Source organism: Oryctolagus cuniculus, chromosome 20, assembly GCF_051225735.1.
Source record: "Oryctolagus cuniculus isolate XC-2025 breed Fujian yellow rabbit chromosome 20, ASM5122573v1, whole genome shotgun sequence".
Taxonomy (NCBI): domain Eukaryota; kingdom Metazoa; phylum Chordata; class Mammalia; order Lagomorpha; family Leporidae; genus Oryctolagus; species Oryctolagus cuniculus.
In genome coordinates, this window is record NC_142886.1 from 1,424,781 (window position 1) to 1,450,806 (window position 26,026).

At 41.0% G+C, this 26,026-nt stretch overlaps 1 protein-coding gene and 1 long non-coding RNA gene across 3 annotated transcripts in view; one reads left to right on the forward strand and one right to left on the reverse strand.

Annotated features, from left to right (window-relative positions):
* LOC127485255 (uncharacterized) overlaps positions 1–18,085 on the forward strand; it is a 147,285-nt gene extending 129,200 nt beyond the window's left edge. For both annotated transcript variants that reach the window (XM_070067766.2, XM_051828052.3), the window contains 3 exons: positions 10,365–10,491; positions 10,736–10,828; positions 14,250–18,085. In XM_070067766.2, the coding sequence (XP_069923867.1) occupies positions 10,365–10,491; positions 10,736–10,828; positions 14,250–16,744 (2,715 nt within the window). In that variant the 3' untranslated portion in view covers positions 16,745–18,085. The remainder of the gene's footprint in view (positions 1–10,364; positions 10,492–10,735; positions 10,829–14,249) is intronic.
* LOC127486769 (uncharacterized) overlaps positions 7,468–26,026 on the reverse strand; it is a 47,410-nt gene continuing 28,851 nt past the window's right edge. Inside the window, exon 3 of the long non-coding RNA XR_016226687.1 lies at positions 7,468–7,804. This is a non-coding gene — a long non-coding RNA (uncharacterized LOC127486769). The remainder of the gene's footprint in view (positions 7,805–26,026) is intronic.

Here is a 26,026-nt window from a genome sequence, read left to right on the forward strand (position 1 = left end):
TACGTCCTATATATGGGTGGGCCAAGTATAACAGCTTCCAACTCTCAAGGTTTGGACTAGATGGGTTCTGAGGAATCGTGTTATAACAGATATTAATCCATAACTCCTGGTTTAAGCTTTTGTTAGCAGATTATGCTGTGACTACTTTGGGTCTCTGGATTGTCACCAGTGAAGGCATCCAGATTAATAGTAATGAAATCAACAGTCAGCAGAATGGTGTCCAGCTGAACTTAAATGGTTTTTCTTTATTATTGTTAGAATAGTGACCTCCTGCTGTACCCTGGCATCTGGACATAGACAGCAGACATTGGAAGCCATCCCCTTTGCCAAATGGAGTATGCCAAGTTTGGGTCCATCATCTATTAAGGAGGCCTTAGTAGCCATTCTCATGTTTTACTGTTCTATATCCATGGCCAAAGTCCTACTAGATAACAAGGTTTGGAGAATCACAGGCTCAAGGTGTGTAGGTGACTGTTTTTCCAGTATAGCACAATTAATAGAAATCTAATTTAATTTTACTGGCACATAGCAAGGTTCCAAGAGAGGTTATTCCTTGCATCATAGCCCTTGAGAAGCAGTGGATATCACAAATGATCCAGAGAATTTAGAAGGCATATGAGCTCCACGAGTGAAGAAGTCACTGAGAGCACTAAGGATAGTGCCTACAGAATTCAATTTGACTTTTCATTGGAAGGGGGGCCATATAAGCTGGACTGATTTGTAGCATCCATGACAATTAATTTTTTAAATGAGACATGCATTGCACCAAAACCCAGGAAGGACTAAAAGGTATTAGCATTGTATGTTCTTCACAAGTGTGTCAAATAGTCTCATGAAGGGAGGAAGTCATCAATGTGATATATTCTTGTGCTCCTGATAAAAGCTGGGTACAGTTAAATTCTTTGCAAAAATTATGTTTGATGGCCAAGTCAATGAGATGCTCATGTATACCCTAGAAAAAGTGTCTTTCCAAAGTGAAGGCAAACTAGACTGAGGAGCTGTTGGAAAAGCTTTGAGCAAAAACACATTTGCCACTTTTGTAATAGTTAAGACAGGTCATTTATCTACTAAGAGGCATCAGATATGTTAATATTAGATATAAAGTATGGTGGACATAATCGATGGCATATAGCATTAAGATTTTAGTAATCTACCATGAGATGCCATTTACTTTTTTCCAGATTCAACAGGTAAAATTGGGCTGCCAAGTGGGAAACAGCTGGAATAATCACCTTTTTGTTTATTAAGTTTAATGTAATACATTTTAATGCATGAAGACATTGAGTTTCCTTTTATTATGTCATCTTAATTATTTTAGTTTGGGACCTGTGGAGTGTTATTTTCCCTAGTTAAGTTGTAGCTTAACATTTGTATTTTAATAATTACTTGCTGTGTTAGGCCATCTCTCCCACCTGTGGGAATTTTTGAGTACAACTGACTATTGGAAATTTAGGTAATACTATAATTAAAATGAGATGTACCAAATAAATAATTTTTTTCTTCTGATACATATTTTGGAACTTTTCTAAAATGGTATTGAGCACCCTGTTTAAATTTAGGGGGATTCCCTGGGTAAGACTGTTATTTGAGCCACATTACTGATTACTTCTATGAAAATCTGTGAATAAGTGCATCTAGAACCTGGAAAAGTTGATGTCTTATGTTGAAGAGACATAAGAATCAATGTCTTTTTATCTTTTTTAAATTATATAATTACAAATAAGTTTTAGACGACAAAAAGGATGAAATGTACTTTATATTATACATTTTCTTTCTTTAGGTTTTTAAGACTTCTTAGGGCTGGCACTTGGTGTGGGCAGAGGCCCACACACTTGGGCCATCTTTTGCTGCTATTTTCCCAGGTTCAATAGCAGGGAGCTGGATCAGGAGTGGAGAGACTGGGACACAAACTGGCACAACTATGGGATACCATTCCCATCTAGTAAAACTTGATCAGATAACACTGGTTGCTTCTATTAGTGATAAGTAGCTCAAGCTTGACCTCAAATTTAGTCCTTGTAGGATCCTGAATTAGTTTCAGTCTGTGATCCTCACTCTCTTTATATCTTAGGGACTATATTTTTCATTATTGATTCAGTAAAATCAAGTGTTAGAGCTCCTATTTCTAAGTGCTTGAAATTATAAATGCTGGTCAGAAGGTGTATTTAGGGTTTGGTGCCATGGCTCACTTGGTTAATCCTCCACCTGTGGCACTGGCGTCCCATATGGGCACCAGGTTCTAGTCCTGGTTACTCCTCTTCCAGTCCAGCTCTGTGCTGTGGCCAGGGAAGGCAGTGGAGGATGGCCCAAGTGCGTGGACCCCTGCACCCCCATGAGAGACCAGGAAGATGCACCTGGCTCCTGGCTTTGGATCAATGCAGCACTGGTGACAGCGGCCATTTGGGGAGTGAACCAACACAAGGAAGACCTTTCTGTCTCTCTCTGTCTGTAACTCTACCTGTCAAATAAAAACAAAGGTGTATTTAAAATCAGTGAGAGAAAATGAATTGTAAAAGATCAATCAACAACAATTGAGTGTTGCATGCTGCCTTCCCACTTTCTTCTCAGGAATCCCCACAGAATTTTCCAGCATAATTCTAAAATCAGCAACTCCTGCTGTCAGAAGTGTGTGGCTACCACTGTGGGGAGCAATAATTTTTAGAAAGGACAAGGGAATTCACTATTTCATGATACTATTCTTGTTTGATGCCTACAACTTCATTTTCTGTTTACATTGTATGATGCTGGGAACTAAGTAATAATTTTATTCTGGGTCTGAGGTGAAGTTATGTAAGATTGAAGTTCAAGACTGAGGTCCTTCAATTTGCAGAATGAAGTCACTGAAAGGCAATTACCAGATAAGTGCTGATACAGGCATTTGCAAGGCACAATTCATACACTATACATAGAAAAAATGACCAGTAGCTGTGGGCCAACAGTCAATGGCCCATGAGACCATCACTCAAATCCTTAAGAGTTTGTCTATAATTTCATGGCAATTCTCATTTAGACTAGAAGAGGAGTAAAAGCAGGAGCTCCATGATACCCTAATATTTGTCTCTTGCCTAATTTGTGTCAGAAACCACTACTTAAGTGCAGTTTTTTTTTTTTAAATATAGCTTTGTTAAAAATATACAGATAACTGGATGTGATGGATAGATGAATTCAGGATGTTTTGGGTAAAGAATTTCTAGATAGTGCAGTTTTAAATATTCACAAAGACTTTACAAGGCATTCACCCTGTTTTCCAGCCATATTAATGCACCAAATTATTACTATTTTACTGTAAAATATAATCCATTGATGGTCCACAAATTATTTTAATAGGTAAGATCAAGCATCATTTTAAAATCTAGTCTGTTATATACTTGGTACCTGGGCTATGCTTCTGCGCACTGTATTCTTTTTCTCTTTAACTTTTATTTAATAAATATAAATTTCCAAAGTACAGCTTTTGGATTACAATGGCTTCCCCCCCCATAACTTCCCTCCCACCTGCAGCCCTCCCATCTCTGGCTCCTTCTCCCATTCCATTCACATCAAGATTCATTTTCAATTATCTCTATATACAGAAGATCAATTTAGCATATATTAAGTAAAGATTTCAACAGTTTGCACCCACACAGAAACACAAAGTGTAAAGTACTGTTTGAGTACTAGTTATAGCATTAATTCACATTGAACAACATATTAAGTACAGAAATCCTACATGGTGAGTAAGTGCACGGTGACTCCTGTTGTTGATTTAACTATTGACAGTCTTGTTTATGGCATCAGTAATCACCCTAGGCTCTTGTCATGTGTTGCCAAGGCTGTGGAAGCCTTTTGAGTTCACCGACTCCGATCTTACTTAGACAAGGTCATAGTCAAAGTGGAAGTTCTCTCCTGCCTTCAGAGAAAGGTAGCTCCTTCTTTGAAGGCCTGTTCTATTCATTGAGATATCACTCACAGGGATCTTTTATTTAGGCTTTTATTTCTTATTTTTTTAATTTTTTTTTCCAGTGTGTCTTGGTTTTTCATGCCTAAAATACTCTCATGGGCTCTTCAGCCAGATCCAAATGCCTGAAGGGCTGATTCTGAGGCTAGAGTGCTGTTTAGGACATCTGCCATTCTATGAGCCTGCTGTGTATCCCGCTTCCCATGTTGGATAGTTCTCTCCTTTTTAATTCTATCAGTTAATATTAGCAGATACTAGTCTTGCTTATGTGATCCCTTTGACACTTAATCCTATCATTATGATCAATTGTGAACTGAAATTGATCACTTTGACTAGTGACATGGCATTGGTACATGCCACCTTGATGGAATTGAATTGGAATCCCCTGGTACGTTTTTAACTCTACCATTTGGGGCAAGTCTGATTGAGCATGTCCCAGATTGTACATCTCCTCCCTCTCTTATTCACACTTTTATATTTAACAAGGACCACTTTTCAGTTAAAGTTAAACACCTAAGAATAATTGTGTGTTAATTAAAGAGTTCAACCAAAGTATTAAGTAGAACAAAAAAGTACTAAAAGGGATAAAGTATTAAGTTGTTCATCAATAGTTAGGAAAAGGGGTGATCAAGTCACTGTTTCTCAAAGTGTCTGTTTCACTTCAACAGGCTTCCTTTTAGGTGCTTGGTTAGTTGTCACAGATCAGGGAGAACATATGATATTTGTCCCTTTGGGACTGGCTTAATTCACTCAGCATGATGTTTTCCAGATTCCTCCATTTTGTTGCAAATGACCAGATTTCATTGTTTTTGACTGCTGTGTAGTATTCTATAGAGTACATGTCCCATAATTTCTTTATCCAGTCTACTGTTGATGGGCATTTGGGTTGATTCCAGGTCTTAGCTATTGTGAATTGAGCTGCAATAAACATTATGGTGCAGACATCTTTATTATTTGCCAATTTAATTTCCTTTGAGTAAATTCCAAGGAGTGGGATGGCTGGGTTGAATGGTAGGGTTATATTCAGGATTCTGAGGAATCTCCAGGCTGACTTCCATAGTGGCTTGACCAGTTTGCATTCCCACCAACAGTGGGTTAGTGTCCCTTTTTCCCCACATCCTCGCCAGCATCTGTTGTTGGTAGATTTCTGTATGTGAGCCATTCTAACCAGGGTGAGGTGAAACCTCTAAGGTCTAATTGATAGGCAAAGATTCTGTTTATAGGAGCTTTTTTCTAAGTTTTTTAAAAAAAATTATTTGAAAGTATTGTATATAGAGGAGAGACCCAGAGAGATCTCCCTTCTGCTTGTTCACATCACAGATGGCTGCATTGAGCAGTGCCAGGAAAGAATGAGGTCAGGAACCAAGATCTTCACCTGGATCTCCCACATTGGTAGCATTTGCCCAAATATTTGGATCATCTTCCATTGCTTTTCTCAGGCCATCAGCAGGAAGCTAGATCAAAAGCAGAACAGCCAGAACATGACCCAGTGCTCATATGGGGTGCTTGTCTTGCAGACGGCAGGTTTACTTGCTATGTGACAATGCTGGCCCTGTTTTATGGGAACTTCGAAATGAAATTTTGAAGTTGTATGCATTGTAGTTTGCATGTAATTCAACTTTCTGCCATACTTACTGATATATATCAGCATTTGATGTAGGACAAATCAGAAAACACAATGGCTTAACAAATAGCCATTTGATTTGCAGTTCTGACTCTGAGTTATGGGCTGTACTCAGCTGGGCAGTTCCTATGATCAGTCCAGGAGCAGAAATGAGAGTTTAGTCATCTGGGGAACTGATTGAGGCTTCACTTAAGTGTCTGGGGTTGTGGTGAATCTTGGCTATATATTATCTCTTTTTTTCTTTTTTTGACAGGCAGAGTTAGTGAGAGAGAGAGAGACAGAGAGAAATGCCTTCCTTCCATTGGTTCACCCCCCAAATGGCTGCTATGGCCAGTATGCTGTGCTGATCCAAAGCTAGGAGACAGGCACTTCCTCCTGGTCTCCCATGTGGGTGCAGGGCCCAAGCACTTGGGCCATCCTCCACTGCCTTCCCAGACCACAGCCGAGAACTGGAGTGGAATAGGAGCAACTGGGTCAGAACCAGCACCCCAACTGGGACTGTCACCTGGAATACCAGTGCCACGGGTGGAGGATTAACCTAGTGAGCCACGGCGCCAGCCTACATACTATCTCTTCAACAGGCAGGCCCCAGGGTTTTTCAGAAGATAACTGTCAGAAAAAGAAAAGCTGAGAAGGCAAATACTTTACAAATTGTCTATTTCTGGGGCTGGTTCTGTGACATAGCAAGTAAAGACACCGCCTGCAGTGCCAGCATCTCATATGGGTGTCAGTTCATGACTCAGCTGCTCCACTTCTGATCCAGCTCTTGCTACAGCCAGGAAAAACAGTAGAAGATGGCCCAAGTCCTTTGGCCCCTGCTCCCTTGTGGGAGACCTGAAAGAAGCTCCTGGTTCATATCTTTGGATCTACACAGCTCCAGCCATTGCAGCCATCTGGGGAGTGAACCTGCAGTTCGAAGACCTCTCTTTACTCCTCCTTCTCTCTCTCTCTCTCTCTCTCTCTCTCTCTCTCTCTTTTCTCTGCCTCTCCTTCTCTCTTTGTGTAACTCTTTCATATAAATAAATATTTTAACAAATTGTCTATTTCTATCACATTTACTGGTATCTCATGGGGTAAATCAATTGAAATGGTGAAATTCAGGGTCTTTTTCAAAAAGATTTATTTATTCATTTGAAAGAGTTACACACAGAGAGAGGGAGAGGCAGAGAGAGATAGAGAGCTCTTCCATCTGCTGGTTCACTCCCCAGTTGGCTGCAATGGCCAGAGTTGTGCCAATCCAAAGCCAGGGTCCAGGAGATTCTTCTGGGTCTTCCACATGGGTACAGGGGCCCAAGGACTTGGGCCATCTTCTACTGCTTTCCCAGGCCATAGCAGAAAGCTGGATCAGAAGTGGGGCAGCTGGGAATCAAACCAGTGCCTATATGGGATGCCAGTCTGCAGGTGGCAGTTTTACCCACTAGGCCACAGTGCCAGCCCCAATCCAGGGTTTTGTGAAGGGATGAATACAGCGAAAGGTGCTACTTGGAATCATTACTGGTAAAGTGCACTGCATTAAATATACATTATGTGTATTTGTTAACTTTCTTTAGTATAAACTTTAATAACAACATAATGTTTATCTCTGATAACCTTATTCATTTGAACACTCAACTTTTCTTTTTACTTTTACATTATTATTTTACAAAATTTGTAGATAATGCTTTCGTTAAACCAATGATAACTTCTGTTTAATCTCTGCCACTTAATATAGGTGGGTGCATTTTCCTATGTATTTCTATTTTTAGAGGTTTATTCCTCCACAGTGAAGCTGATGTTTTCTTGGTTAATGTATTTATTATTCTTTATTCATTCTATTATATCCTTTTTTCCCCACTGTTCAGTGCAGAAGGAAACCAGAGGGTTTTTTTTTTTTTTTTAAGATTTAATTTATTTATTGAAAGAGTTGCAGAGAGAGAAAGTCTTCTATCTGCTGGCTCACCCTCCAAATTACTGCAAAGGCCGGAGCTCAGCCGATCCAAAGCCAAGACCCAAGAGCTTCTGGGTCTCCCATGCAGGTGCAGTGGCCGCAGGACTTGGACCATGTTCCACTGCTTTCTCAGGACATAGCAGAAAGCTAGATTGTATGTTGAGCAGGCAGGACTTGAACCAGGACCCATATGGAATGCTGGCACTGAAGGCAGCAGCTTTACCCATTATGCCACAGCGTTGGCCTCCCGAGTTTTCTTTGAACTCCTGCCATTCACCTTCTCTCCCGGGTATGATTCTGGGTCCTCCACATGTTTCTAAGAGGAAAGAAAATTAATATATCACCTGTAAGTGTTTTTTTTTTTTTAATTATTCCCCAGCTTGTCAGTACTCATTTTAGGTGTTTAATGCTAGTTTATTTATTTTTTTAGATTTTTTTTATTTATTTGAAAGTCAGAGTTACAGAGAGGCAGAGGGGGAGAGAGAGAGTCTTCCATCTGCTGGTGCACTCCCCAGTTTGCCACAATGGCCGAAGTTGCACTGGTCCAAAGCTAGAAGTGAAGAGCTTCTTCTGGGTCTCCCACATAGGTTCAGGGGCCCAAGGACTTAGGCCATCTTCTACTGAATCCCCAGGCCATAGCATAGAGCTGGATTGGAAGTGAAGCCACTGGGACTTGAACTGGCACCAATATGGGATGCCAGCACTGAAGGCAGTGGCTTTACCTGCTAGCCACAGTGCCAGTCCCAGTATACTAGTTAATTAAAATGGAAAATATGGGGCTGGCTCTGTGGCTCAGTGGGTTAATGCCCTGGTCTAAAGCATCAACTTCCCATATAGGCACCGGTTTGAGACCCGGCTGCTCCACTTCTGCTCCAGCTCTCTACTATGGCCTGGGAAAGCAGTGGAAGATGGCCCAGGTCCTTGGGCCCCTGCACCCATGTGGGAGACCCAGAAGAAGCTCCTAGTTCGTGGCTTCAGATTGGTACAGTTCCAGCCATTGCAGCCAACTGGGGACTGAACCAGCAGATGGAAGACCTCTCTCTCTCTCTCTGCCTCTCCTCTCTCTGTGTATCTCTGGCTTTCAAATAAATAAATAAATCTTTACAAAATTTTAAAATAGAAAAATAAACATAAAATTTGTTATCACAGAATATACAGAAATGAATTATGAATTTGGCATGATTATGAAACATTACTGTCATCTATAATAATGCAGTTTGGTCTCTTGTCTTTCTGTTGCTATAGCAAAATATATATTTGTTACATGAATTGAGTTGAAACTAAGCACAATATGCTACCTTTTTGGGGTCATGTCTGAAACATTCTACACATAGATGATGTACTGAACAGTGTTTTAGTGCTACCTATGAAGTAAACACTTAGCATTCTGCAAGAGGAAGAGTTACCTAGTGCTGGAACACAAATCAGTTAAGTTTGTTTTCAAATTGTTAGAGTAATGGAGTTCTTAATACCTTTGAGAAGTTGAATTGGATTCTGGAATAGGATAAGGAATGTGTGGAGAAAAGAATCTACTGGAGGCTCATTTATTTTTTTAAGATTATTTATTTGAAAGGTGGACTTGCAGAGATTGGGAGAGACAGGGAGACAAAAGGAGATATATTCTATCTACTGTTTCATTCACCAAATGCCCACAATGGCTGGGACTGGGCCAGGCCAAAGCCAGGAGCCTGGGACTCCATGGGTCTCCCACATTGGTGGAAGGGTCCAAATACTCAGGCCATTTTCACTGTTCTTTCAATCAGGTTAGCAGGGAACTAGATTGGAAGTGGAATAGCAAGGACTCAAGTCCTCTGTTTACATGGGATGCCAGCATTGATGGTGGAGGCTTAGCCTGCTGGATCACAATTCTGGTGACTATTGCAGGTTCTGAAACAAATCTCTAAGCATTTTTCTCAGTGAGTCACAAATGCAGATTGTACTGCAGACATTCCCAGGTTCTCTTTTTGGGCAAATAATTCCATTGCTTTCACTTAATTATGTATAATGTCATTTCAAATGTTTATCATTTGAATGTTTTGGGCAAGTATTTCCATTGCTTTCACTTTAATTAGGTATAATGTTATTTCAATTGTTTATCAGTAGAATAATCATAGACAAGGGCAAAAGCTAATTTGTATTCTTTGTCTTACCTGTATTTTCTCTCTTACTTAAAAATATTTATTAGCTTGATAGAGAAAAAAGTTGATGGACTGAGAGATAGAGAGCTTTGACACGTTAATTCACTTCCTAGATAACCATACCAAACAGGTGGGGCAGGACTGAAGCCAGGATTGAGGAATGGAATCTAGGCCTCCTTCATTGGTGACATCACCATTGCTTCCCCAGGTTTGCATTATCTGGGAGCTAGAAACTAGAGCTGGCATTGGAAATCACAGACACTCTGAGGTGGCATCATAAATAACACTAAGCTAAATGTCTGCCCTGTCTTTTAATATATTTTTTCTCTGACATATTGGAAATGATATGCATGGTGTTTTCCTGGAAATTGTTTTCTGTTCATTCCCATCGTAGTTTCACTGATGGTTTCTTGCCTTTTTTCTCAATGCTTCTACATACTTCTCCTTAACATTGCCCAGTCAAGAGTCAGTATTGCCCCCCTTCTAGCCTGCTGTGCAATTCCCCTTGACAGATGTGGCCTTTGTGATTTGAACCTCCTGTTTCCCTCCAGCATGGGCATTTCTCACAGCCAGTAGATCATGGGTTTGACTCTGTTGAATGCTCCGTGTGGCTTTCTAAACACTCCACAAGTCTAATGTGAAACCATATCCTTCCTTTTTTCCTTCATATCCATACACAACTGTCAGTGTTTATTTTGTGACAGAGTTAACATGTTGACTGGAAGTATATTATTATAGGTGATGACAGCATTTGAAGACCTGGCTGTGTACTTTACATGGGAGGAATGGCAGAAAATGAACAATGCTCAGAAAATCCTGTACAGAGATGTGATGCTGGAGACCTACAGCAGCCTGTTCTCCTTGGGTGAGTGACACCCATCACATGCCCAGTGATAACATTTTCTTGCTATTTGACAAATAAGGGAACACTTTATAATGTTTAATATTGGGCAGGATTAGAAATTGAGTCCATGAATAATCTGAATATCTACCATCTAACAAAAGATTCAGATTGGAACATTTGTTGCATAGCTCCTGAACCAAGCTGTAGTCCTTTAAATAATCCAAGATAGTGATTTTACAAAGTCTCACTCTGTTTCCATTAATAGGGCACTGCATTACCAAACCTGACTTGATCTTCAAGTTGGAGCGAGGAGAAGAGCCATGGATGGTGGATGAATGCTTGAATCAGAGCCTTTCAGGTCAGTCTGCACATAAGAGACAGGGAGGCCAAGGCAGAAAGTGTGCAGATGTTGACTGGTGTTCTTTCCATGAAATTTTCTCAAGCCTTACTCCTGATGACAGCTGCTTTTGTGCATCAGACACAGGCATTTAGAGATACCAGTATCTTCCTAACTTTTGTTCTTAGTGAAGATGTTCTTTGATTAAAAAAAAAAAAATCCAGTCATTTTCTGATGTTACTAAGGCTTTTATCTAGGTTTGATACATTCCCCCAATTCTAACTTGTCCTTCTCTACACTTTCATACCTTTCCCTTCATGCACTTATTAGTTCCTTCAGTGCTTGTTAATTAGGTAACATACAGAAACTAATTTTTTTTAAGATTAATTTTTCTGTTTTTTTTTTTTTTTTTTTTTTTTGACAGGCAGAGTGGACAGTGAAAGAAAGAGACAGAGAGAAAGGTCTTACTTTTGCCATTGGTTCACCCTCCAATGGCCACCATGGCCAGTGTGCTGTGGCTGGCACACCACGCTGATCCAAAGCCAGGAGCCAGGTGCTTCTCCTGGTCTCCCATGCGGATGCAGGGCCCAAGGACCTGGGCCATCCTCCACTGCACTCCTGGGCCACAGCAGAGAGCTGGCCTGGAAGAGGGGCAACTGGGACAAAATCCAGCACCCCGACCGAGACTAGAACCTGGTGTGCTGGTGCCGCAGGCAGAGGATTAGCCTATTGAGCTGCCACACCAGCCTGTTTCTGGTTTTTTTTAAGATTTATTTATTTATTTGAAAGTCAGAGAGAGAGAAGAAGGAGAGGCAGAGAGAGAAAGAGAGGTCTTCCATCCACTGGTTCACTTCCCAATTGGCTGTCATGGCTGGAGCTGTACTGATCTGAAGCTAGGAGCCAGGAGCTTCTTCCAGGTCTCCCATATGAGTATAGGTGTCCAAGGACTTGGGCCATCTTCTACTGCTTTCCCAGGCCATAGCAGAGTGCTGGATCAGAAGTGGAGCACCTAGGACTTAAACTGGTGCCCATAAGTGATGTTGGCACTGCAGGTGGTGGCTTTACCTGCTATGCCACAATGCCAGCCCCCAGAAACTTATTTCTAACTCATTGCTCAGATTGCGTTCCCCCTCATGATTTTGCCCAGGCATCGAACTTGCTCAGGACTGAATCAATAAATGTGAACTCTCTCTTTCTTAGTCTCTTTCTTTTTTTTCCTCTGTGCCTCTCAAATAAATAAGAAACTTATAGTCTGTTGGAAACATTTGAAGAGTGAGCCTACAGTTGGCAAACCTCTGTTTCAGTCTGTCTTTATCTCTCATTCTGTCTCTCTGACTCTCAAGTAAGTAAATAAGTAAATGCTAAAAGATGGTCATGTGTCTGGCGCTGTGGCACAGTGAATTAACACCCCAGCATGAAGCACCAGCATCCTATATGGGCAGCAGTTTGGGACCCAGTTGCTCCACTTCTGATCTAGCTCTTGGCTATGGCCTGGGAAAGCAGTAGAAGATGGTCCAAGTCCTTGGTCCCCTGCACCTGAGGGAGACCCAGAAGCAGCTCCTGGCTCCTGGCTCCAGATCAGCACAGTTCTGGCCATTGTGGCCAACTGGGGAGTGAACCATTGGTTGGAAGACCTTACTCTCTCTTTGCCTCTCCTCTCTCTGTGTAACTCTGACTTTCAAATAAATAAATAAATAAATAAATCTTTAAAAATAAAAGATGGTCATGAGTAAGCCTCTGTGCTGTGACATCAGAAATTATGAAGCTAGGAATGACACTGTGGTGCAGTGTGTTAAAGCTCCAGCCTGCAACACTAGCATTGCATATGGGTGCCAGTTCAAGTCCCAGCTGGCCCCCTTCTAATCCAGCTCTCTGCTAATGCACCTGAGAAAAGAGCAGAGGTTGGCCCAAGTCTTTGGCCCCCTGTACCCATGTGGGAGACAAGAAAGACACTCTGGCTCCTAACTTCATTTTGGCCCAGCATTGGTTGTTGTGCCCATATGGGTAGTGAACCAGCAGATGGAAGACTTCTCTCTGTCTCTCTCTCTATAATTCTAGCTTTCAAATAAAGTAAATCTTTGAAAAAAAGAAATCCTAAACTAAGCATTAACTTACATAAAACATGAAAATAAGTGATCCTGGACTCACCAAGAAAATAATGAGATTTTGAGACCCAAGGTCAAGTAGCCAGATTTCTTTAAGGGTGGAGTTTGAAGTATGATTTCTCTCTTATTTTCAGTATCATTGAAAATAAGCCAATAAAAAGATAAGAAAAGCATAGGAAATGAAGCTTTCAGTGAAAATAGGAGGCAACTGATCAAAAGCCTCCAGAAATTCAAATTATCACACAGGAATATTTCTAGAAAGAATTTAAAGGAGGTAACCAGTACTGATGATTTCAGAATGTGTTAGAAAACACTTTTCAAAGAAGATGAGCACATTCCGGTTTGCAGAAACAAATTCTTCAAATTGATTGGGAGTGTTTAACTAAAGTGGTATATTGGGAATTTTCTGTACCTGTTGTACTTCTGAGAAGCTGAAGGTGTTGGGTGTCCTTAGGAATTTGGGGAAGCTGTCATAGAGTAGAGACAAAGTCGTTTTTCATTTGAAAAATCCCACAAATGATGTTTACCTAGGAAGACTGAGCATGAGACACTCATAGATTCAAATCCTACTCCTTAAATGTTGTCCTGCTTAAAGTACAGGCACATTTCACTCTTCTCCACCTGCAAGTAAATGATCAGTACAACCTTTTCATGTTTATGGTTGAGATATCAGAGAAGCAAAAAGCACACAATTTTTATAAAAATAAACTGGAGAAAAAGCACAGGGAAAAAATGGTTGCTAGGTAGTGGGTGAATATTTTTATTAAATATTTGCCCATTCTTTAAAATATTTTATAGCTATTTCATCTTTGTGAAAGGCAGAGTGATAGTGAGAGAAGAGAGAGAGAGAAAGAGGTCCTCTATTAGCTCACTTCCCAGATGCCTGCAACACTTAGGTCTAACTAGTCTGAAGCCAAAACTCTAGAATCCCTCTAGTCTTCCCTGGTTTCTCACAGGTTCCCAGGCACATGAACCATTATCTGGTTCCTTCCAGTTTACATAGGCAGAGAGCTGTACTGAAAGCAGAGTAGCCAGGGCTCAAACCGACACTGTTTTGAGATGCAGGCATCCCACACATCATAGCACAAAAGTCATTCTACCATCCTTGACAAATTCCCATAGTAAAAAGGATCATGTTTGAACATTGGGAAACCTCATGGTATATTAATGTATTAAGGAGGAAAACCATATAATGGTCACAAATAAGTACCTCATACTGATTTTGTGAACATCTTATGCCACTTGGATTACAAGTAACTTCATTCCCTTTACATGAGTATGTCAGGAGAAACAGTTACATGTGATTCAGTGACATGATTGCTTTTTTCTCATTTCAGTGGTCATGAAAAGGGATGACCTGATTAGGATCAACCAGGAAAGTCAGGACAAAAATCTGAATCAGGATTTTATGAAAAATAACAAGACATTAGCTCTCAAGGGAATTGAATTAAGAAAAACACTTAGTTTAAATTCAAGCCATGTTCCAACACTGATTATTAAAAAGGGAATCTATTCAGGATTGAAGCCTGAGGAATGCAATAAATGTCACACTGTGTATCCCCCAAGTGGGCCTGATCAACTACAGGCTGGAGAGAAATTTGATAACACTAAGATACCTGGAAAATCTCTCCAGTTCTGTGAGCCTCTTAGCCAGCTTGACAATATTCACATCATGAAGCAGCCATTTGGACCCACTGGACAAGCAAAAGTCTTCACAAGAAAGATGTTCTGTAAATCTGAGAGGGTTCATATGGCAGAAAACTGTAATAAGTCAACTGTCACTTTTGGAAAAGCAACGCAAATAGAAAAAGCTATCCATGAAAATTCTAGCCTCAATATGCATCAACAAACTCACACAAGAAAGAAATTTTATAAGTACATTATGTATGTTGAACCTGTCATTCACCAGTCACATCTTGCAATAAACCAGAGACTAAATACAAGGGAAAAACTTTACACATGTAAACCTTGTGGAAAATCACTCAGTTTTAATTCACCTTCTGAATGTAATGACTGTGGAAAAGCCTTTAGACAAAAGTCAGTCCTCAGGAAACATCAGCAAATTCACACAGGGGAGAAACCTCATGAGTGTAGTGACTGTGGAAAAGCCTTTAGACAAAAGTCAGTCCTCAGGAAACATCAGCAAATTCACACAGGGGAGAAACCTCATGAATGTAGTGACTGTGGAAAAGCCTTTACACAAAAGTCATACCTCATAAACCATCAGCGAATTCACACAGGAGAGAAACTTTATAAATGCCTTGAATGTGGAAAAGGCTTTCTGTGGAAGTCAGACCTCATAGAACACCAGAGAATTCACACAGGGGAGAAACCTCATAAATGTAATGACTGTGGAAAAGCCTTTGCACGAAAGTCATCCCTCCTCATACATCAGCGAATTCACACAGGGGAGAAACCTCATGAATGTAATGACTGTGGAAAAGCTTTTGGACGAAAGTCAATCCTCATCATACACCAGCAAATTCACACAGGGGAGAAACCTTATAAATGTAATGACTGTGGAAAAGCCTTTGGACACAAGTCAGGCCTCAGGAAACATCAGCGAATTCACACAGGAGAGAAACCTCATAAATGTAATGACTGTGGAAAAGCCTTTGGACAAAAGTCAGGCCTCAGGAAACATCAGCGAATTCACACAGGAGAGAAACCTCATAAATGTAATGACTGTGGAAAAGCCTTTGGACAAAAGTCAGACCTCATGAAACACCAGCGAATTCACACAGGGGAGAAACCTCATAAATGTAATGACTGTGGAAAAGCCTTTGGACAAAAGACACACCTCCTCATACATCGGCGAAATCACACAGGAGAGAAACTTCATAAATGTAATGACTGTGGAAAAGCCTTTGGAGAAAAGTCAAACCTCATCATACACCAGCGAATTCACACAGGGGAGAAACCTCATGAATGTAATGACTGTGGAAAAGCTTTTGGACAAAAGTCACACCTCATCATACACCAGCAAATTCACACAGGGGAGAAGCCTTATAAATGTAATGACTGTGAAAAAGCCTTTGGACACAAGTCAGGCCTCAGGAAACATCAGCGAATTCACACAGGGGAGAAACCTCATAAATGTAATGACTGTGGAAAAGCCTTTGGACAAAAGTCAGAGCTCCTCATACACCAGCGAATTCATACAGGGGAGAAACCTCATGAATGTAGTGACTGTGGAAAAGCCTTTACACAAAAGTCAAACCTCATCAAGCATCAGCGAATTCACACAGGGGAGAAACCTCATAAATGTAATGACTGTGGAAAAACCTTTGGACAAAAGTCAAAGCTCCTCATACACCAGCGAACTCACACAGGGGAGAAACCTCATGAATGTAATGACTGTGGAAAAGCTTTTGGACGAAAGTCACACCTCATCATACACCAGCAAATTCACACAGGGGAGAAACCTTATAAATGTAATGACTGTGGAAAAGCCTTTGGACACAAATCAGGCCTCAGGAAACATCAGCGAATTCACACAGGAGAGAAACCTCATAAACCTCATAAATGTAATGACTGTGGAAAAGCCTTTGGACAAAAGACACACCTCATCGTGCACCAGCGAATTCACACAGGGGAGAAACCTTATAAATGTAATGACTGTGGAAAAGCCTTTGGACAAAAGTCAAACCTCATCATGCATCAGCAAATTCACACAGGGGAGAAACCTTATAAATGTAATGACTGTGGAAAAGCCTTTGGACAAAAGTCAGACCTCCTCATACACCAGCAAATTCACACAGGGGAGAAACCTCATAAATGTAATGACTGTAGAACAGCCTTTGGACACAAGTCATGCCTCATATTACATTAGAGAATTCACACAGGGCAGAAACTTCATGAATGTAATGACTGTGGAAAAGCCTTTGGACAAAAGTCAAACCTGAATGCACCAGAGAATGCACACAGGGTAGAAAACTCGATTGTAATAACTGTGGAAAGCATTTAGCCATAAGTCAACCTTCATCATGCATCAGAGAATTCATACAGGGCAGAAACCTTATGAATGTAATGACTGGAAAAGCCTTTGGACAAAAGTCAAACCTGAATGCACCAGAGAATGCACACAGTATTGAAATTTCATGAGTGTAATGACTGTGGAAAAACTTAATCTCCAACTCCAAATTCTTCAGAGGATTCACACAGGGAAATAACCTTATAAATGTAATGACTGCAGAAAAGCCTTTTTCTATAAGTTATACTCATATCAAAACAGTTCACACAGGGCAGAAACCTTATGAATCTAGTAAGTGTGGAAAAGCCTTTATAAATTATATGTTATTAATCATAGCTCATATCACACCAGAGAATTCACACCAGGGAGAAACTTCATGAATGCAATGACTGTGGAAGAGCCCTTGGCAATAAGTCACATCTCAGAATGCATCAGAAAATGCACATGAAGAGAAACCTTTTGGACATAATGACTTGGAAAGCTTTTCCCCATAATTCAGCCCTCATTGCACATCATCTAATTCATATGGGGGAAAACACTTTGGGTATAATGCATATGGAAATGCCTTTATCCATAAGTAACACCTCATAAAACATCAGAATTCACATGGGGGAGAAACCTTATGAATGGAATGAATGTTGGAAAACTCTGCCAAAATCACACAATATAACATCAGAGAATTTATTACATGGTGGAAATCTTGTAATAAATGTGGGAAAGCCTTTTGTCAGAAGGAATACCTCATAACATGTAGATCAAACAAGGGAGAGAACTTAAGAATATAGTAAATATGAAGGACTTTTTGTAAAATCAACATAACCATGTGACAGAGCCTTTTGCTGGAAATTACATCCCATACAATAGGCACTCCCATAAGGAAGAAAGGTTGGGGCCAGCGCTGTGGCACAGTAGGTTAAAGCCCTGGCCTGAAATGCTGGCATACCATGTGGGCACTGGTTCTAGTCCTGGTTGCTCCTCTTCTGATCCAGCTCTCTGCTATGGCCTGGGAAAGCAGTAGAAGATGGCCCTGCACCCACATGGGAGACCCAGAAGAAGCTCCTGACTCCTGGCTTTGGATCGCTGCAGCTCCAGCCATTGCATCCATCTGGGGAGTGAAGTAGCAGATGGAAGACCTCTTTCTGCTTCTCTGTCTCTCTCTAACTCTGTCTTTCAAATAAAAAAAATAAATTGTTAAAAAAAGAAGTTCAGAAATATTATTAGTGTGACAAAAAGCCATTTGTCAGAAATGGCATTATACATCAGAAAATTCACCCAAGGGGTTTCTTAGCAGTGTAATGAATGTGGAAGTATATTTTCATAGAATTCAGGCTTGCATAAATATGCAACTCAAAAAAGGTGATATCCTTCAAGTGCAACAGATCTCAAAAAACCATAGCCAGAAATTAAACATCAGGCTGGCACCATGGAGCAATAGGTTGATCCTCCACCTATGCTGGCATCCATATAGGTGCCAGTTCTAGTCCCAGCTGCCCGTCTTCAATCCAGCTCTTTACTGTGGCCTGGGAAAGCAGTAGAAGACAGCCCAAGTGCTTGGGCCTCTGCACCCACATGGAAGACCAGGAAGAAGCACCTGGCTCCTGGCTTCAGATCAGTGCAGTCTGGCCATTGCGGCCATTTGAGGAGTGAAACAACAGAAGGAAGACCTTTATCTCTGTCCCTCTCACTGTCTGTAACTCTACCTGTCAAATAAATAAAAATATTTAAAAAAAAAAAACAAGAAATTAAACATCAACTAACATCAGAGAATTCATACAGTAAAATGTCAATTTAATGAATGTGAAAAAATTTTTCTGCCATTAATCAATTCACATGAAGAGACTCCAAAATGAGAAAACATATGTGCATAGAAAAGTCATGTACCATGGCCATGGTGATTTCACTTTTATTGTAAGATCATCATCATCCCCAACATTCTGTAAGTTGCCCTGGAAACTATGAGGTACACAGTGTCTCAGGGCCATTTTAGCCAAGAGTAATAATTCTTTCTCCTCAATGTAATATATATATATATATATATATATATATATGAATATATGTAACATATATAACATATATATATTTTATACATAGATAAATTTGCCACTGTGTGTCTAGATACTAGTATATTTCCTGAAAATTATGCGGGAAAATAGTGGGATCTTAATGTGATTTTTATCCCTGAATTAGGTATGTTTATTTAATTTTAGAGGTTGGTAGACTTGGAGACACAGAGAAACAGAGATTATGAGCTACAACTTGGTGGCTTACTCTTCATTCTTGTAATGATCAGAAACTGGATTATTACAGAAAGCTGAGCTATTCTTTTCTGATGATAAATACATTATAAAAATTTCAAAAGGTTGCTCTATATATTTATATTACAAATTATATATATGTACATTTATATTGTCATAAAGTAAACACACACACATATATATTATATATATAAACACCTTTAAAATTCTCCTTGTTACTGGTATAAATATTTTGAATTTTAAATATTTACTTCCTTTTAAAATTTTATTTAAGATAAGTTTGATATATTTCATATATACAGACTAATGAATGTAAGTGACACTTCCCCTGATACCCTCCCTCCCACACACAGTCCAACCCTTTCTCCTCTTCCCTCTCACATTCCCACTTAACTTTTACAAAATCTGTTTTCAGTTTACTTAATGATTGTATAGTTAACCCTACACTAAGTAAGAGTTCAACAAGTCAGCAAATAGTATGAAGAAAAAAAATGAATTTAAAAAAATCACTGTTACTCAATGGAAGAGACAAGGACTCTAAACAATCATCAAATCTCAAAATGTGTATCTAACTCCAATACATTACATTTTAGGTACTCTATTAGCTACCTCAGATCAGGGAAAATATAGGATATCTGTCTTTTGGAGACTTGTTTATTTTACTAAGTATAATGGTTTCCAGCTTCATCTATCTTGTTGCAAAAGACAGGGTTTCTTTTTCTTTCTTTCTTTTTTAATAACTGCATAGTACGCCATAGTGTGTATATACCATAATTTTCTTATCAAGTCAACAATTGATATCTGGATTGTTCCCAGATCTCAGCTATTGTGAATTGTGCTGCAATGAACATGGGGTTATAGATAACTCTTGCATATGCTAATTTCGTTTAGGTAAATTCCATGGAGTGGGATGGCTAGATCAAATGGTAGGCCTATAATCAGAATTGTAAGATATCTCCATACAGTTTTTCACAGTGGCTTGCATCAGTTTACATTCCCACCAGCAGTGGACCAGCGTAACTTTTCCACATCCTCATCAGTTTTGTCATTTGTTGATTTTTTTTTTTTTTTGACAGGCAGAGTTAGGCAGTGAGAGAGAGAGAGACAGAGACAGAGAGAAAGTCTTCCTTCCATTGGTTCACCCCCCAAATGGCCACTACGGCTGGTGCACTGCAGCCAGCATGCTGCGCTGATCTGAAACCAGGAGCCAGGTGCTTCCTCCTGGTCTCCCATGCGGGTGCTATTCTTTCTTCCCTAGTTCTGACTCTTAAAACTGTTCCAAATTATGGGATTTGATTCAATGCACCAGGCCTTAAATTTAAGGTTTTATTTCTGACTTTTCAACAACCAAAGGGACAGATTCTGTGTTATTTTAAAGTAATCTACTATGTTCTCTTAATGCCTCTTAAGTTCTAATTCTTTAAAACAACTGAGTTTTAAAGGAGTTATGATTTGATCAAATCTGACCCTTGGGCTAGATGGTGAAAGTGACATCTTAAGTTTTAACATATTTATATATATATATATATGTTTAAGTTTAAAAGTGACTGTATTTGATTGCATTAAGTTTTAAGTTGATCATGTAGGAGGCACTGTTAAAGTGATCATATCAACAGAATTAAAGAGTAGTAAATGCTTGAACATGGGAAGCAGTCCATACAGCAGACTCATAGAATGGCAATTGCTCTAAGTAACGCTCAATGACCTCAGAGTCATCCCTAAAGGCATTCTGGTCTGGCTAAAAAGCCCACAAGAGCATTTCAGGCATGGAAAGTCAGGACACTTGTGCAAAAAGGTGTGCCTACATGGAGAGTCTCCCTGGGTGAGACTCCTGTGGAAAGAAGTGGTCATCAAAGAAGGATGTACTCTCTTCAAAGGGAGAACTTTCACTTTGCTTATGGCCTTCTCTAAATATTGATGGATTTTGTGGATTCAGAAGGCTTCCATAGCCTAGACAGTTCATGTCAAGAGCCTTGGGTGATCACTGACAGCACACAAAAGAGTGTGAATTGTGAAATTAACCATAGGAGTCACTGTGCATTAACTTCCCATGCAGGACCATAAGACTATGCTTAAAAAACAGAGGGGAGAGTACGGTACCCCCACTATGAGTGTATTAACTTTGCTCCTTTCACCGTAAAGTTCTTACAGGTCTCACCCCCTGGAGAGCCACCAGCAGTGAAACACTGGAGACCTTTCACAGGTGCAACCCAATTGCCTCTGGTTTGATGGAGGGACCCAACCACCCAACAATGGAAGGGGCCTGATCCTCTCATAATGATGGGCAAAGGTTTTGCTTGTGCTTTCCAGAGATCACTCTGCAGCCTGTGTGGATAGCAACCTGAAATGCCAAACCCTGGACCCAGTCTCTGAAAGCTGACCCTCTACAAAACAACTTCAGCACCTTTCCCTGAACAAGCCATTCATAGAAAGATCCTCTTCAGATGGGCTACAGCTTAAATGGAAGGGACCTTACCAGGTGCTACTGAACATGACTACCTCAGTAAAATTAAGATTAATGTCTACCTCTCAAGTCCTCACAGGTGTACTCAAAAGACATGCCTGATTATTCCTGTAAGCCAGAGATCTTAAGCAAAAAGAAAAGTAAAGCCTTTGCTTTCCTCACATCAAGAGTGCTGTGCCTGAAGGCAGGCATGGTGTACCTGCCTCTTTGATTCTCTCTGTTATCAACAATAAAACTCCTAATGTGTTCTTCTAATATAATTCTCTATACTCAAGCTAAATGTGTTTATAATGTATCACCACCCACTATCTGGGAGTCTGTAGGATGTGGTCTTTTCATCTTAAAGGGGTACTCCAGTTACAATTGGTCATGTTCCAGTTTTGCTCATATGTATTTACAAACTTATATGTTGCAGAACTCAACAACTTCTGGGAGTCACTGACCATGCAGGGGACACAGACATTGGTGGTGACCAAGATTGCTCCAGCTCACAAAGAGAATTTGTTAGATGAGATAGGCAGAGACTTCCAGACTGAGGACAGGCAGGGCCTGCACTACATCCCTCATAAACAGGAAGCAGCTATAGAAGATGTGATGATTCTACACCCTTCAACATCCCTAGGATTAAGGGAATGGAGTCTCTGAAGGGGGGATGATGCAGGCAGTCATATATCATTAGACTTGAGAACTGGAAGGCTATGCCTTCATCACACTGTACCCAGCCCCCATGTGATCTCATGCCCCTGCTTTCCCATACCTGTGCACCGCCTGCCAATTACAAAGGCCTGAAACATGGTGGGCCTGGCCTTTTTCCCTTTGCCCTTCTTTTCCTCCCTGCCCTTAATCCCCATGCTAGGCATTCTTCAATTTAATTTAAAGCTTATTGTGGGCTGCGGCTTGTTGCTGTGCCACACTAAGCAGTCACACTTGCCCTAAAACAAAGGGGGGAGATGTGGGTGATCCTGTGAGACTTTCTGCCTAGCCCATGTGGCTAGCCTGACTGATGGTGGGAGGTGGGAGCCTCAGGCACATTTTCTCCCACCCCCACCTTCTGCCAATTAGGTAAACTGTTGCTGGGGGTGCTCCAGGCCCACCTGGAAAGCTACCCTAACTATGAGACCTTCAAGCTAATTGGAGATGCATATTGGTGCCAGTGTTGGTTCTATCCTATAGAGTTAGGGTTGCCCTGAATTAGTTATGCCCCTTCTGCCTGCCCTTTGAAAGTGTACATGGTCATTAATAAAGGTGGACATGTTCACTGAAGCCTGTCCCTGGTGCTTCCTGTGGAAGAACACCATTGCCTCACCCTCCCCAATGGTGTGGGCCTCACAGGACAAGTCCACAGCTCTTGGCCTGCTCCCTGCTTGGTATGGCCCCTACTTAATTTCCAGACTTTCCTTTCTCCTTTAGATAGAGCCCTCACTCTCCTATGTGTTTCTCTCACTGAATAAAAGCTTAAAAACTCAGCATATCATCTGGTCTATTTGAGCCAGTATTCAGAATTTGTCTCTGAATTCATGGCAAGAACCCACACAGATTATTAATTTCAGAAATATTAATAAGTGCTGAAGTCTCAGGGCCTAATTATGGAGTATTTTATTTCTAAAAGCCAGTGGCTGCACAGGGGCGTGTGCTCTCCAAATCATACTGCCCTGAAGGAGCTCAAGGTTAAGCTTCTAAAGGCCAAAAACATATCTTGTTGAAGTTAATTACAAAGCCAAGCATTTGTTACAGGAGCTAGAGCAAGCAACATTATGCTTATCTTGGGGATATCAACAAGTTTCCCAGTACTTAATGTAAATAAACTTACAGAAAACCTCTCAGAAGATTAGTTTTTGAGTAGCTAGCAGTTGTGGGACTGGTTAGAAAAAAATACAGGACAATCAGGGACAAAATGGAGTGACTCTGGTCAGGTCATAGATCATTTGTACTTGAAAATCAGTAAAACTTAGCCTGAGGATCTGCAGCACCTCCTGCATGGACCCAGAGGCCCCTCTGACTTTGACCACCTTGACCTCAGCATGACCCCGGCATGGCTCCCCATTCTCTGTTACAGGAAACTGGGTTGCCAGCATCACTGCAGAGAACAAGGACAGTCCCACAGTGACAGAGGTGGAGCCTGGAGCTGGAGTCTCTACAAGGGGCAAGGACCCATGGCAGTGTGGCCAGGAGTTCCCCATGTCTCACAGAGGACAGTGAGTGTGCCTCTGGTGGACTTCCTGTTGCTGGCAAAGGATTGCTCACTTCAGGACTGGTTACTACATGAATCATGCTGGCTGTGAGGCCTTAGCTCCATGCAAAACGTGGCTCATGCCTTGGCTGCCTAAAATTAATCTCAGACATGGCCAAGCAGGCCCCACAGCACTGCTCAGTGCATGGCATGGCCTCTGTCAGCAAGGATAGTGTCAACATAAAGAAGCCACACCACTGCCCCTGAGCCAAGCTCCCAAAAGCACTTGTCTGTCCTGATGTCTGAACACCAGCCTGTTTTCATAATCAATTTCATTGTGACAGGATGAAGACATCAATAAAACTAGAGAAAAAGTGGGAAAAACCAATGTAATTCTACACAGTTTTCAAAAGACTAAGAGGAAGAATACATCTGGACTAATCCAAAATGCAAACATTATCCAACTGCAATGATTGAAGAAATCAAATTTCCACATGAGCAATAATATAAAAATCAAACTAAATTTTGAAACAGGATATTCTTCAATAGGTGAATGTACGAGTAAACTGTGTTGTATCTCTGAGAAACCTGAGCCTGGATCAAGGTGCAGCTATTTTAGAATAGGCCTCCATCTTGTAACTCAGGCCTGACCAGCCCTGAACCCTGAAGCTCATGAAAGAAAAAATAAATGAACTCCCCTTGCAATAAACCCCACCTAGCAACAGCCAATCGGCAGATAGCAGGGAGATACCTAAAGTTTCAGGTGTCTTTTCAGGCACTTAAGGTAATTGATAACATCCTGAGACCCTGCAGTTTGGCACATACACCCTAGTGGCTCAGACCCTATACTTAGCCAATCATTTTAAAAGGCATCAACCCCAAAAGCCATCCCACCATCTTTAATAGGTCCATTCCTGCCACTGGATGCACTAATAAATTTTATGAGATGTTCTTTGAATTTCCCGTGGAATGAGATGATTTGCTGAATGGTGCTAGAATGTATAGATTGTCTCTGAAAACCCTATAAAAACCCCCTTCACTAAAGTTGGGACTTTCAACCAGACCCATGGCATCAGTGATAGTTGATCGCCCAAGCCCAGACCTGCAATAAAACTCATGTGTTTTACAATGGTATAGGCCCCTTGGTGGTCTTTGGGGACAATCTAAGTGGGCATAACATATCATACAAAAATTTTATTGCTAAAGGAAATGAGCTCACAAATCACGTGGTCCATTAGCATTTTACACGACATCTTGTTTCAACAGCCTGAACATGCAGATGAATATCTGTGAGATGGGATAACTTCAGTCAGAGTAAAGTTAAGTTTCAAGATAAAGTCTGGGACCTGGCACTGTGGTGTAGTGGCCTAAGCCTCTGCCTACAGTGCTGTAATCCCATGTGGGCTCCAGTTTGAGTCCCTGCTGCTGCACTTCTCATCCAGCTCTCTCCTTTGGCCTGGGAAAGCAGTGGAAGATGGCCCAAGTCCTTGGGCCCCTGCACCCAGGTGGGAGACTCGGAAAGAAGTTCCTGGCTTTGGATTGGCCCAGTTCTGGCCATCTGGGGAGTGACCAGCAGATGGAAGATCTTTCTATCTGTCTCTCTTTTTCTCTGTCTGTAACTCTACCTGTCAAATAAATAAATAAAATCTTTAAAAAAAAAAACACGATAAAGTCTGCCTGATTTTGGACAGGCAGAGTAAGACAGTGAGAAAGAGAGAGACAGAGAGAAAGGACTTCCTTCCATTGGTTTACCCCCCAAATGACCACTACAGCCAGTGCACTGCTGCAATCCAAAGCCAGGAGCCAGGTGCTTCCTCCTGGTCTCCCATGCGGGTGCAGGGCCCAAGCACCTGGGCATCCTCCACTGCCTTCCTGGGACACAGCAGAGAGCTGGACTGGAAGAGGAGCAACTGGGACAGAACCAGCACCCCACCTGAGACTAGAACCCAGTGTGCTGGTGCCACAGGCAGAGGATCAGCCCAGTGAGCCATGGCACCAGCCTGAGTAGTAGTTTTACCATTAATTCACATAGTACAACACATTGAGGACAGAGATTCTACATGGGAAGCAGGTGCACAGTGATTCCCATTGTTGATTTAACAATTGACAGTCTTATTTATGATGTCAGTAATCACCCAAGGCTCTTATCTCAAGCTGCCAAGGCTATGGAATCCTCTTGAGTTCACAAATTCTGGTCTTATTTAGATAAGGCCATAATCATAGTGGAAGTTCTCTCCTCCCTTCAGAGAATG